This window comes from Aspergillus udagawae (assembly GCF_001078395.1).
Source record: "Aspergillus udagawae IFM 46973 DNA, scaffold_10, whole genome shotgun sequence".
In the NCBI taxonomy this organism is placed as follows: Eukaryota; Fungi; Ascomycota; class Eurotiomycetes; order Eurotiales; family Aspergillaceae; genus Aspergillus; species Aspergillus udagawae.
In genome coordinates this window covers 776,987-791,005 of record NW_025091273.1, presented here as the reverse complement: position 1 = coordinate 791,005, position 14,019 = coordinate 776,987, and the positions used below count along the sequence as shown (strand labels likewise).

The 14,019-nt window shown below is 44.7% G+C and overlaps 1 protein-coding gene across 1 annotated transcript; it reads left to right on the top strand.

The window, feature by feature from the left end:
- Positions 1-9,521: 9,521 nt before the first annotated feature.
- On the top strand, positions 9,522-10,955 carry Aud_002061 (uncharacterized protein; the record flags this gene model as incomplete). The annotated part of the gene is made up of 1 exon (XM_043296063.1): positions 9,522-10,955. One exon carries the CDS (start codon positions 9,522-9,524, stop codon positions 10,953-10,955), a length of 1,434 nt encoding a protein of 477 aa, XP_043151998.1.
- Positions 10,956-14,019: the final 3,064 nt, after the last annotated feature.

Here is a 14,019-nt window from a genome sequence, read left to right as displayed (position 1 = left end):
GCCCTCACGGAAAGTGCCGCGCCCTTCCTCGAGGTGGAAAAACTGTAAATCAGTGCAACAGCTGAGTAATTTGCAAAACCCATCAAGGTCCTGATGGCTGTCCGATTTGTATATTGTGTTAGAAATACTGAAGTGATCCGGTGTAAAGGTTTGAGTTCACTCCTTATTTTCAAGGGTAGTAAGGAATGGCTTCACCCTCGTTGTCGCGCTTCTGGTAGTATGGAATGGCTTCACCCTCGTTGTCGCGCTTCGGGTAGTATGGAATGGCTTCGCCGTTATTGTCACGCCTGGGGTAGTAAGGTATGGCCTCGCTATCCTTGCTAGCTACACATAATAGTCAGTAAAACAAACCAAAGATAGGATAGATGTGATTCATACTCGTCGGAGCGGCCAAAGCTAATGGCAAGCTAAGTGCCAACAGCGCAGCAACGAGCTTCATCTGCATATCTGCGAACTGAAGAATGCAATAACTAGCTTCCTTATAACGGGCTATGTATTGCCAAGTAGGTTCAGCTTCTTCTGAGCTTAAATTGAATCTGGTTCGTGTTGTCCATTGCGGCAAAGTATGGCAGATTTATAGCCTACCTTTCAGGGCTTTCAGCTCAACTGTGTCTCGGTCACCGCTGGAATGGAACAGCATTTCTCCTCACCTCGCTTTACGAGCCGAATCATTCCGTAGCCTGCATGTTGTTCTGATATCCCTCTTCAAATGTTATGTTGTACAAAAGACGTGTACAGTAGAGACCTACACCGCCCACATTGTGTACTTCCGAGCAGATATCGGGTCTATGATGTTCTCGCCGGTCATTGTCACGTACAGATGCTTCATTTGCTCTTAGCTTTGAGGGCAGCTACGTGATGCACAGCTTCTCCCGTGACCCTGGTTATGTGATACGACATAAAATAGTAAAGATTACATGCACTATAAGCTACACCGCTAGTGACTGAGCCAACGCTCGGGCTTTGATTCCATATTATTGGTACGTTGAATAAGGCCCTGTATCATTGGGTCTCACGGTGCAAGTTATAGGTGCGGCAGCATTCCATTTCTCTGTCTATGCAAGGGTCTAGTGTAGCAGCGCTGACCTGTTTGCCAGTTGAGTGTCGATGATTGCGTAAACAGAATCATGGCCATCCACCATCTCCCTGATTGTGGGAGGCTGAAATAAATCGCTCTTTTCTTTTAAACCACAGTCCCTATGTGATGGAAAGCAGAAAGCACAACATGGCCGCTGATGATATAAAAGATAAGGACATTGACGCCTTTGCTAAGGAAGAAGAGAATCTCTGCCAGAGTAATAGTGAATGAGATTCTGAGATGGGTCTCTTAAATGGCTTGCTGTGGTTCAGATCTAAGAAATATTTCTTTATTTATAATAATAGACAGGAGCTGAGACGGAGCCCTAAATAAGGTGTGCTGCTTAGACTATGTGGGTCATATCATTGAATATATTAGTATTCTGTGGTTTAATTCTGTTCCTCCTATCACTGCTCTCTACCTAGTCCTGTCTGCGACATCTTAGCGATCAGGATAAATGGAAAGTGATATTATACTATAGTGAGTTTTATCTCTATATAGCAATGTCAGATATCAAACAGAGAGAAAGCAGACTAATACTTAACCACAGCGCCACTACTAGAGCAATTCAATATTCTAAGACTTATTCTAATAACTAATAGCTCCTTATATAACTCCAATCCCCTATCACTCCTATGCATTCCTTAAGGCGACAAAGCTAATGTAGAATGGTTCAGAATTAGTAGTGGTGTCTTCCTAATCCTTATCTTAGCAGAAGAGATCCTTTATCTTAGTAAGGACCCAGCACTTGCTGTCTAAGTCCCTGATAAGTTTAGCTTCAGGCCTGATGCCTACCTTGCCTAGACAGAGGTTTTCCATCTTCTGCACTATCTTGATATACTATGCAAGGAGATCTCCTATGAGTACTATTATTTTCCCATCTTCAGAAATAACCCAGATGCACAGTGTTGTATGCCAACAGTTCCATGATCATGTGATCTTATGCTTTACTTCTTCGTAGCTTAGCTCTTGACTTAGGAAAGAAGGCATCTTCCCCGACATACGGCATCGACCACCATAGGCTTACCAAATGGTAGCATGTCCTGGGCATCCAGGAATTGATTAGGGACGATCCAATCATTCAATATCATCATTTATTTCATCTACTTTACAACGTTGAATGACAGACAAGAATAGCAGAGGATTACCCTGCACTTGTTGAACAATCCCACTTTGGTCAAATCTGCGTTGACGCGTTTGACCGCCTTCCTAAAAAGGAAGGAAATCAACTCACTCCCTCACCAAAACACCTGAGTTAAACAATCCGTCCATCTCATAATCAACCTTTCCTTTCGATTCAGCAACTTTCAAGTTTCCTCAATTTCAGTGATTTACTATCGTTCAGTCATACACCAATTCTGTTTGAGTACCCTGTTTTACAGTTCTGACTCCTTCTTTGCGATTCCGTCTTTCCTACATTCAGTTCAACAAAGTCATACGTCGGTCCGTGTCATCCACACATCAGCTTGTCGTCAAAACCCCGTCATATATGACGTCAAAAGGAGCCGAGATTGATGAATTGATCATCAAAACAGCTACGCAGCTGTGGGAATTCAAACAATCTGAGCACGGCACAGCAAAAGACCTTAATGCTGAAACACTAGCAAGAATCACCTTCATTCTGAGATACAGAGCCAATCCAGACTCTAAAGTAGTCATACCTGACACTTGGGTGCACTCAAGGGCATCTACTGCTGCAGCAGTTAGGAAGTTTCTCAAGGATACAGAGTTCTTGTGGGACAATCAGCAATACATCTTGTACTACAATCAATATCTGCAACAGAATAATCGAGTCATGAAGAAACCATTAGGCAGACCTCAAAACTACGTTTTACCAACCCCAAAACGTCCAGCCTTTCAAAAGAAGGAAGTGCTATTCGGTACACCGCAACTATCACTGAAAAGCAAAGATAGCACTGCTGATCCGCAGGCTACTGATACAAAGGCTACTGCAGTACCAAAAGCTAATACTGACGAATTCAACGTCTCACCAGATTTTGCTGAACAACTTGATAAACTTGACCTGGATTCCCCATCATTCGACACATACCGAGAGCAACCAGTTCTAGCGTCATCAAGCACAGACGAATCAATAGAACTACCACGAGCTGATAACAGGGCAGACGACGAGTCATCTAAAGATATACTGACATTAGGATCTCTCGGACCGTATTACAATATGCCAGGACAAGGCACTGATGGTCCAAACAGGCCGAACCTCATCTTCACAGAAGGACAAAAGGAACAGCTCAATACTATGATCCAACAAGCAGTAGCGACATCCATACAAACCCTGGTAAACGCTCAGCTAGCAGCTCAGCAGAACAGTGCTGGACAAACTGACAAACAAACTGGAAATGCTAATAATGCTCCGGACGACCAACATCGTCCTCGTCGTGAGGATGATCAAAGGCGCAGTAGCAACGCAGGCAATACAGGAAATCATGACCGACATCATCGATCTAGGCACAGACGAAGACATCCTGACGATGACTATGACCCAAGCAGTCCAAGCGACGATGAGGACCGTATTCCTGACAGACGTCCGCATGGAAGTGCTCGGAATTCTCGTGAAACTGATGTCCAAGAGAAACCAACTAGAGGCAACTGGCGTGCAGCAGATATAGGCTTCTTTTTTCCAGATATGCCGTTCGCCTGGGGCGGCGGAGAAATTATTAAAAAGGATGATAAGACGTTTTATCGTTCCGCGGTGGCTTTTGCTAACCGGCTACGAGTTGCTGAAATGTCTAGATCAGTCACGAAAATCAGCCAAAACCTTAACACCTGCTTCCGAGGCGAGGCCCTTCGGTGGTGGAATGCTGAGATCAACAATGTCACACGTCGTGGTTTGATTCATACAAACAATATCGAAGATTGGTGTGCCGCGCTAGAAAAACGTTTCCGGTTACCACCCAGTCAGGCAAGACAGAGACTCGATAACACCTGTTATACAATAGCAGATGTAATCGCCAAACGCCCTCCCTCTTCATATGTTGCATCTATTGTTTCTCTTGCAAAACAGTGCGGAGAAGGCGATGCAGAATTTCCCCTTATATTACGGGCATGGAGGAATCTCGACATGGCCTTAAGAGAATCAATTAATGAACCAGACGAAGGAACCACAGTTGCACGCTTCATTGAAATCCTCAACAAGAAGTCAACCAATTGATTCGATAAGTACAGTATGGCATCACAACATCTTGCACCCCAAGCAGCTGCATGGAATTCTACACGTGGCGGATTCCGCGGCCGCTACCCCCAAGCTGCCTGGACAAGAACCCCACATTTCCCCAATTACACATATGGCTCTCCTAGCTATAATTCCCCTGGTCACGGTTTTTCTCCCAGCTATTCCCATGGCCCTCCCAATGCCGTACCACCTCAACGTGGCTTTCAACGCCCTCACTGGCCTCAACGGCAGCAATTCCGACAGTCCCAAGAGCGTGAACAGAAGGCTAACAAAACCCAGAGAGTGTCAGTCCTACCGCCCGTTGCAAGACAGAATCAACATTATTCAAGGAATTACCGTCAAAACTTTCCACAGAATTACCCTCCAAACTTTCCGCAGAACCGCGTTCGTGCATATCACAGCGAACAGCACGGAGACAACCAGAATTACGAAGGGACCGACTACAACAAGTACTCTTATGGCAAAACGGAGTCCCCTAGCTACCAAGAAGACCCAGAATACTACAAGGATGATCAGTATCTTAATCAACAAGGCCAAGAGCATGAAGCTAAGGCAGCCAATGCACATTTCACACGCTCAGTGCAATACCATGCATGCGAACAGGAATTTCCCTCCAACAACACCTTGCATGCCCATGTCCCTGACTGCAATGGCCTTGGTGCCTTCCATATCAACATAGGCGATCTTCCCATCATTAAAGCTACTCCTATCCGCAAATCAGAAAAGCATGACGGCATGGGATTTCGCTCTTGGCGTTATGCAACCATCAAAGCATATCTGCATAAGGATAAACAGATGACGACGATCTGTTTAGACTCAGGTTGCACAATGACGATTGTCAACAAAGATTTTCTTTTGCAACACTTACCTAATATCAAAATTCAACAATGCCCAGTCCCTATCCCAGTTCGCGGAATAGCAAATAGTTTTACTAGCACTCAATTTATCTCTTTCTCATTGTTTCTCCCTACTAAACGAGGCGCGAGGAGATGCATAGTTGAATTACCAATTAAAGCTCATCTCACCAAAGGTTTAAAAGCAAATCTGCTTGTCGGCGCTGACACACTTGGAAAGCATAGATTTACTATCAATTTTGCACAACGTAGAGCAATGATTGCGTCCTATAAGAATGCTGAGCTCATGCTAACAATATCTCCAAAACCACATCACATGGATCCACGACCTGTTTACACCCAGCAAAAGGTTGTGATACCGCCTCATTCAACGGCTAAGATAGCAGTCAAACGAGCACAGGGCCTCCTGAATGATCATGACTACATCTTTAAGGCTTCCCAACACAGGCATGTGGCTCTTTTCTCGCATATCCAAGATGCAAATTTCGGCCATGTGGTCGCAGTAAACCAAACAGATCAACCAGTCACACTCCAACGCCACGAACGGCTAGGCACTTTGTCGGAATTCGAAGCAACAAATGTTTATCATGTCGTTACCCCGACTGCACAGGATTTAGCTGTTATACCACCTGAGGAAGCGACAAAAGCTTTACAAGTAACAGCTAATTCAAGTGACCCAAACATTACCAAGCTTGACAATGGCATTCAGATTTACGGTCCACCGAAGGCAGCAAGCGAGCTAGCAGATATATTAATGGCTTATCCGATGGTCTGGACAAACACCAAGATGATCAATGTCCCTGAAGAAAGGTGGATACAGATCTACCTCAAGGATGGCTAGGAAAATCAAATCAAAAAATCAGCCAAGGTTTACAACGTCGGCCCGCGACATCGTCAGGTTATTGACGAAACATTTGATAGCCTGCACGCCTTAGGAAGGATGGGCTTCTCAACAAACATCACACCATCAGGGGCCCCAGTATACGTCCTAGACCCCGATATTCAACCTCAGCCCATGCCCGAACTGCCGAAATTTGAGAGTTCCCCTTTCCCCCCTTCCCCAGCATTCGTCGTTGACCGTACAGTCCAAGGCAAGACAAAAAGCAGAGCAGTAATTGATTTTCAAGGTATCAATGCCGCTATCATTCCGGACATCTATCCTGTGCCATCACAGGCGGAAATCATAGCAGAATGCGCAGGCTGTGTGTATATCTCAATCATGGATGCAACAGCTATGTTTTACCAATGGCCGTTACACCCAGACTCACAATGGTTTACCGGCGTGATTACGCATCAAGGACAGGAATACTTTCATGTATGCCCAATGGGATTCATAAACAGTGTTCCTCATGTACAACGGCAGGTTGATTTAATATTCAAAACCATGAAGCATTTCTTGCGCATCTACATTGATGATTTTATCTTGCGCAGCAAAACCTTCAACAACCACAAACAACACTTGTCGGAATTTCTGTGCAAATGTGCAGAAATGAGAATTACCTTATCTCCTCAGAAGACATTCATTGCATTCCCATCAGTACAGCTGCTGGGCCAAAACATGTCATCATTAGGCATGACTGCTGCAGATGAAAAACTGAAGGCCATATCAGAATTGAAGTTCCCTGTTACTTTGTCGGACCTCGACACTTACATTGGCTTAACAGGATGGTTACGGTCATACATTCCCTTCTACTCAGCTATCATCCAACCTTTGCAGGACAGGAAAACTTGGCTGCTAAATAGAGGACCATCAAAAGGAAAGGCCAGGAGGTTTTATACTGAACGAACCCCACTCAATGATGTTACTGATAAGGAGCGAGAATCCTTTAAGAACATCCAAGACCACCTGAAAGACAGGATGATGCTCACGCACCACAACCCTAATTTGCCATTATATGCCGACATTGATTCGTCTAAACGCCGAGGACATGGAGCCATGGTTTTCCATGTTCAACATGACATCCACACTGACTTGTTATTCGAGGCCGCGTGGGATCGCTCCAAAGGGCCATCATCAGAAGCTATATTACCAATCATGTTCCTCAGTCATGCCCTGACTACATCTGAGAAAAACTACTGGCCCACTAAGCTGGAAGTTTCCGGTCTCGTGTGGTTGCTACGCAAGATCCGATACATAGTTAAGTCTAGCAAAGCTGGCTTCTACGTGTACACGGATCACGCGGCCACTGTGGACATTGTTAAACAGACTAGTCTATCAACTTCCTCAACAGACAAGCTAAACTTACGACTAGTACAAGCTTCGCAATACTGCCAACTATTTCCAAACATGACATTGTTTCACAAGCCGGGCAAGAAACACATTGTCCCAGATGCACTATCTCGATTACCTTCCTTTGCTAAGGACGATCCTGACCCAACTACGCTTGATACAGATCCTTTGGACATCTTGTTTGGCCATGCTTTCCATGGCAAGGAACAACCAAAGACGGTCATCGGTTTGGCACTATCAGAGGAATTCAAACAGAACATCATTAACAGGTATCCAAAAGACCAAAGATGGTCTCACGTATTGCAAATGCTCCAGAAAAATGCAACCTCTCAAATACCAGTTGTCCTGCCGTACGAGATCCATGATGGTCTGTTATACACAAATGATGGTCATCTGTGCATGCCACATGTCTTGCTTCGCGAAACGCTACAAACAGCTCATGACAGTAACGGTCACCCTGGTGTCAATAGGACGCTGGAATTACTTCACGGGCTAGTGTTTAACCGGATGAAGCACTGGGTTAAGGAGTATATCCACTGCTGCCCAGAATGCCAGAAGAAACAGACCCGAAGGCATCAACCTTACGGAGTTTTGCAGCCAATTCTAACTCCAGCAATTCCTTTCCATACAATTACAATCAATATTATCGTTGGCTTACCGGACACTGGAACTTTCAATTCAGTAATATCAATCACCAATAAGTTCACAAAGAGGATGACGGCTCTGCCAGGACATACAACATGGACCGCTCAACAATGGGCAGTTGCTTTACTGTCGGAACTTGACAAAGGAGACTGGGGAATCCCTAAGATCATTATCTCAGACAGGGATCCAAAGTTCGTGTCAGAAGTCTGGCAGAAATTCCTTAAAACGCTGCAGGTTAAACAAAGGTACTCTACAGCTTACCATGCACAAACTGATGGGCAGAGCGAACAGACAAATCAAACAATCAAAATCTATCTCCGCTATGCAATCGCATCACTTGGTAGAATTACAGATTAGCCTACAGTCTTAGCTGCTATGCAACGAACCTTCAATTCCACAAAGAATGCGTCAACCAAGGCTACTCTGCATAAGCTTATGTACGGTTTTCGCCTCCCTACAACGCTGAACGTTGGATTTCAAGACCCTGCCTCAGCGGACAGGTCATTTACATGCCGTGTAACGGCGGCGGAGGCTCTGCGTTTAGCAGCACTCACAATGAAAGAACGATACAATAAAAGTCATACGCCGCTTGCCTTCAACAAAGGCGACAAGGTGCTATTAAAGCTTCATACTGGCTATGTTACGCAGTCAACCCTGGGTCAAAAGTTAGGAAATCAATACACTGGCCCCTTCGAAGTGTTAGACCGCGTAGGTCCGCTGGCATATAAATTAAATTTCCCAAGCGACTGGAGGTTACATCCCGTTGTCTCCATCGCGCACCTTGAGAAATACAATGACGACGACCCATTCAACCGCAAACCAGAGGAGCCAGGCCCTGTCAATGTCAAAGGAGATACCGACAAATACCAATCTTATAAGATCAAGAAGATTATTGCTAAACGCGAACTACCTGCCAAAGGGAAAGGCAAAAAGAAAACAAAGACAACGCAATACCTCGTGAAATGGAAGGGTTATGGTGACAAATGGAATCAATGGTTGCCTGCGGATCAACTAAGCGATGCCCAAGAACTCATCAAAGAATTCAAGGCAAAAGCATAACAATACAGCCTTCTCTTTATTTGTCGTCTTAGTTACTATATTTAGTTGACTTTGATTGTATGGCATTGCGGCTGTATTGTTTCTATTAATGATTCTTTATGTGTTACATTCACTGCTCATCCTTTCACACTATTCACTGATACACCATTCACTACGCCATGACTGCTACGCAAGCAATATTTATCTTCGACATCCCCTAACACTTTTATCTCTTCTCCCATCCCTCAATGTCTACACGGTTCACCAGATCCCCTTCATGACCAGATATCCTTCATCATCGCCGGACGAAATCATCGAGTCGTCAAGAACCTTTATTCCCCAGCGAATTTTCCTATTTTCCAACAACCGTTTCGTTTCACCTGAGCGCATAAGTCACTTGTTTCCCTTTTCAACGACTTGCAGAAGGAAGTCAAAACAGAGTATGCAGCAGAGACACAAAGGCTTGCAATCCAAAACTTTCTTAGCATGAGAACACAACGCAAAGGAGTCACCGAGAATACCCCCAGCAAGAAAAACAAGAAGAACAACACCATGGGGAATACTCCTACTTCAACAGACAAAGACAACAGCGCAACTGCAGCAGCTACTACAAAGCTAAACCAGCTCAAAAAAGCACAATCTCTTGCCCAAGACATTGCCTACAGTCCTTTTACGTTGATTTCGACAGTCTATACCGATGCGATCAAAGTTGACTTTACCACAATCTCGGTCAACAATGTACCTCCTGTCGTGCCGAAGTTCAAGATGCCTGATACGCAGATGCCTGTTGTTAGGTGGATTACTGATCAGCCCCATTCCTTTTCCACCCAACGGAACTGCTTTATCCGTCTGGCATATATGCCGGCTTTTCTCAAATACAAGATGAGCAAACCATTTTACAAATTCTGTGACTCAGCGGGTCAGACACTGCAAGCTACAGACTGTTATGTCATGGCCGACTGGCGGGATGAAATCTTCAGACTGAAAGCCGCGAAAGAACACTTTCTTAGCCTCAAGACCTTGTTTACCAATGCCGTCCAGACCTACGCCATGAAGATGGTACAGTACCGCTGTGATCGGAGGAACTGGGAACTCAACATTCTCCGAGACGCAGCCAATGACACCAAGGAAGACAAGGCAACAATCAAGGCAGCCAAACAATGGGTTGAACAGGAGAACCACGCCGACGACAATGGTGACTACAAGATTTTCGATGTAGGTGACTTTCAAGCCCCAGACGACAGAGATGTCTACCCACAACAATGGATGCAGAGAGACACTACACTCCCGGCATGGGTTGCTCAGCAAGAGAAGAAATATGACGCCACTATTGACAAAATCAATGAAATCATTGCCGAGAAGGTTAAACCACCCACCACTGGACAAAAGAGGACGCTCAACTTCGTGGAATCAGACGATGAGGAAGACACACATCAATGGGATCTGCCTGACGATCTTACATTGTATGGCGATTGGGTGGCATTTCGCCATGCAAGCTGGGCTAAGGACAAGCCTAAGCGTACTGACAATATTCTCTCCCTCTACAACATCCCGTCAAACATCCCTTCTGATCCGACCCAATGGCCCCAACAATTGCTTTCCCTATCGCGAGACAAAGTCCTTAAGAACGATGAAGACTTCAGCAAGTATCCCTGGGGCAGACCAGCATACGCTTTGCAAGCCACTTTGGCTAAAGCTCCTGGATATACAAAGGACTCACTATTTACGATAGACGCCAGTAATGCACTCAGACGTCTTGAGGGCTGGTTTTTCAATCTCAGCAAACCAGCAGCAAATGGACTTGACCTCACCACAGTTGAGCAGTGGCCAGTGACAACAAAGATCCGTGATCCGATTGTCAACATCCTGAAGAACCTTAACGCAGACGAGACGACACACCCCGCGTTCTTCAAGAAATAGAGATTGGTCTACAATGATGTCGTCTCTGTTTTCTGTTACGCAACAACCCACCCTGTGTTTTTCAACACCCTGATTTACGAGCACACTTGCTTTACAATTAGATGATTGACACGCTTTTTCCTTTACTGCCAACGTCATTTTCTTTTTCTCTTTTTTCTTTTGTATTACAGGGATACTGTTGTATGCCAACAGTTCCATGATCATGTGATCTTATGCTTTACTTCTTCGTAGCTTAGCTCTTGACTTAGGAAAGAAGGCATCTTCCCCGACATACGGCATCGACCACCATAGGCTTACCACACAGCACACGGCCCATATCTCTCCCTGCATTAATGTCCTAGCTCAGTTCATAAAATGCCAAAGCCCCGTTGATGTGATCCTTTTTAACTGGGTGGGCAGGTGGAACCAGCTATTTCTAGATTTCATGAATAAGCATGTCTGTCGCGACTATAAGGCGCTGCTAGCCTATATGAATAAGAACTTGCTCCTAAAGGAGGTATTTCAGGCAATAAAAGAGCTGCTAGATGACTACCCTATTTAACTAGATCCTTTAATTGTGCCCTTTTTACCTACAGCCGGACCCAGGAGATAAGACGAAGCATATATGAGGGTGTGTGGCAAGTTGTAGAGCCTGGGGTAGCACAGGTTCGGATACTCTGTCGGTCGAATCCAATATTAGCTTGATGAATCCGACTGATTAGTGGATCGGATCTCAGTTTATGTTGGGGTCATCGCAAATCATTTAGGATTGGAGTCTAGCCACATAAAGGTTTGGGTTACCTGCCCCGTTTGCGCTATTCCCTCATGGTAGCGACTACTTATTTACTTTGAAGACTTAAAACTGGTATTAGCTCTGCAACCCTAAAATAAGACTATATTGGGCCTCATCTGTGATATTGCTGCATAGGCCCGGGAACATCATTCTAGCTGTTTATCTACTGTCAACAGATAATGGCGGACCTTGCTGAGGGAAAAGTTCTTCTATGAAGGCTAATTAGTTGCTCTCTTTGTTTATGATTGACCTTAACGGCTTTTCCTGTGCTAAACAAACATGTGAGCGTTGTGGCATGTAGTTTGAGGCAGGAGTTGAAGGTGTTATAGACTTCTATTAGGATTTCCTTGCTGGATGCTTAACTCCTTGCAGCTCGAGTTCCCTAACTTGCCAGCAAGGGACTTAGTGGTGTAAGTTATATTACAGTGTTCCCAGTGAAATGGGTGTTAGACCAGAGGGGGTGGGTTTTGTCTGCAAGGGTTTATATTTGGTATAACATCTCTGTTCTCATCGAGCAGGAATTTATAAGACAGGTCATCCAGTGAACACAGTCAGAAACATGAAGAATATTCCAGGGGGTAAGTTATCACAGGAATGGGGCCCTGAATGCCTATTAATGCCTCAGTATGAACGTCTTGCCCAGAGGAGAAGCATTGAATATTATGACTCCTACCATGGCAGTGGAACTAACGAAGGAGTCGCAATCCCAAATGCTAGCAAGAGATATCAGATGAGCTGCCTCTAGGTGAAGTATATTTTTATTCTGCTTCTGGCTTCCTTCAGACTCATTGATCTAGGACTTCAAGCATTGGCCCTTATTTAATTCCGCCGATATATATCCTGTAACTGCGGTGACACTATTCAGGAGGCTTAGATTAATAACTATAGATATAACTCCTTTACGGCAGCATGGCTTCCTCCAGCATGCCGAAACAATCAGCTTCTTAAGCAGTTTGAGTGAGCCGGTCCTAATACTAACAGAAGCTGGCTATACTATGCAGATAGGAATAGCATAGAAGTCCTCTCCCTGGAATAAGTCTCCATACTTCCTGATTTGGGAGGCCATTTCTTTGTGACCCATCAGTGGCATCTAATTCATTGTGTGTATTACTGGAAGAAGATGTTTCTGGCCTCTGAGACTGGCACTATCATTAAGCATAGGTACAATAATCTAGCTCATATCAATCATTGTGAGATGATGTTTTTGGAAGAGGGTTCCATTAGATAAGATTATTATGGAGGTGGGAGTATCCCTTCATTCAGATAGGATTGTTATCGCGAAAAGCCACGCGCATGGTAATGACCATGAAGGACATCATTCATATTCAGATTTTGATGATGCTGGCCGGTCATGAAGCCCTCATCTGTATTTAGGCCCTATTACTATCTTACCATACGCGCTATTTAACGTAGAGCTCTGTAACCTGGCGGTCCTCTTCTGCTATCCACGACTATTATGGTTGCTATTCATTAGAACAGAGCTTTCAACTAGCTTTTTCTTTTTAAAAAAAAGTGGGAAAACAAATTGGGTGGGCAGGATGAAGTATAGCTGTTTTGTTCGACGAAACACTATCGATGGAATAGCTCTAGTGGAGGTAGGTAATCCGGACTGCCGTGAGGTAGAGACAGTTCCAAAAATATCCAAACCTTCCAATCCATTTTCAAGCAGAAGAGGATAATGACCACCCATTAGTCGGACTGATTGCAGAACCTACTCAAAACGTCCTCGTCGCTGTCGTCCACAAAATTTGAGACTAGAACCCACTCATTTAGATCTCATAAGTAGTAAAGCGGAGACAGATGCTTGCAAATGTCTCCTGCATTCCAGAATATAAAGGATTTTTAAAGGAACCGCTTCACATCCGTACTGCTGTTCTACGTTGGGTAATTATATATTTTTGACCTGCAAATCCTTGTATAATTGTATTTGGTGTTCCCGGGTCACATGATAGAATTTATCGTGCCATAAATCTGATATTTGCAAACCCTCAGACGCGGCCCCACTGGGCGGGCAGTTTCGGGCCGGACCGGAACTCTATGTTTTAAGGGCTACAGCAGGCCCAGCCGACCTATTTCCGATAGTGCCTCGGAGTTCAGACCTTGCAGCCATTGCGTAGATATCTCCTCAACTCGCTGAGTATTCTGGAACTCAGCAATGAGTTCTCCTTGCCTAGACAATATACAACTTTCATGCTCCCTTTACGCTGATCGTACCAGATTCGGGACCTTAGTCACCGATCTTCGCAAAGAAAAAAAAAGAAAGAGATTAAAGCAGCATTCCTTTGCCACTCA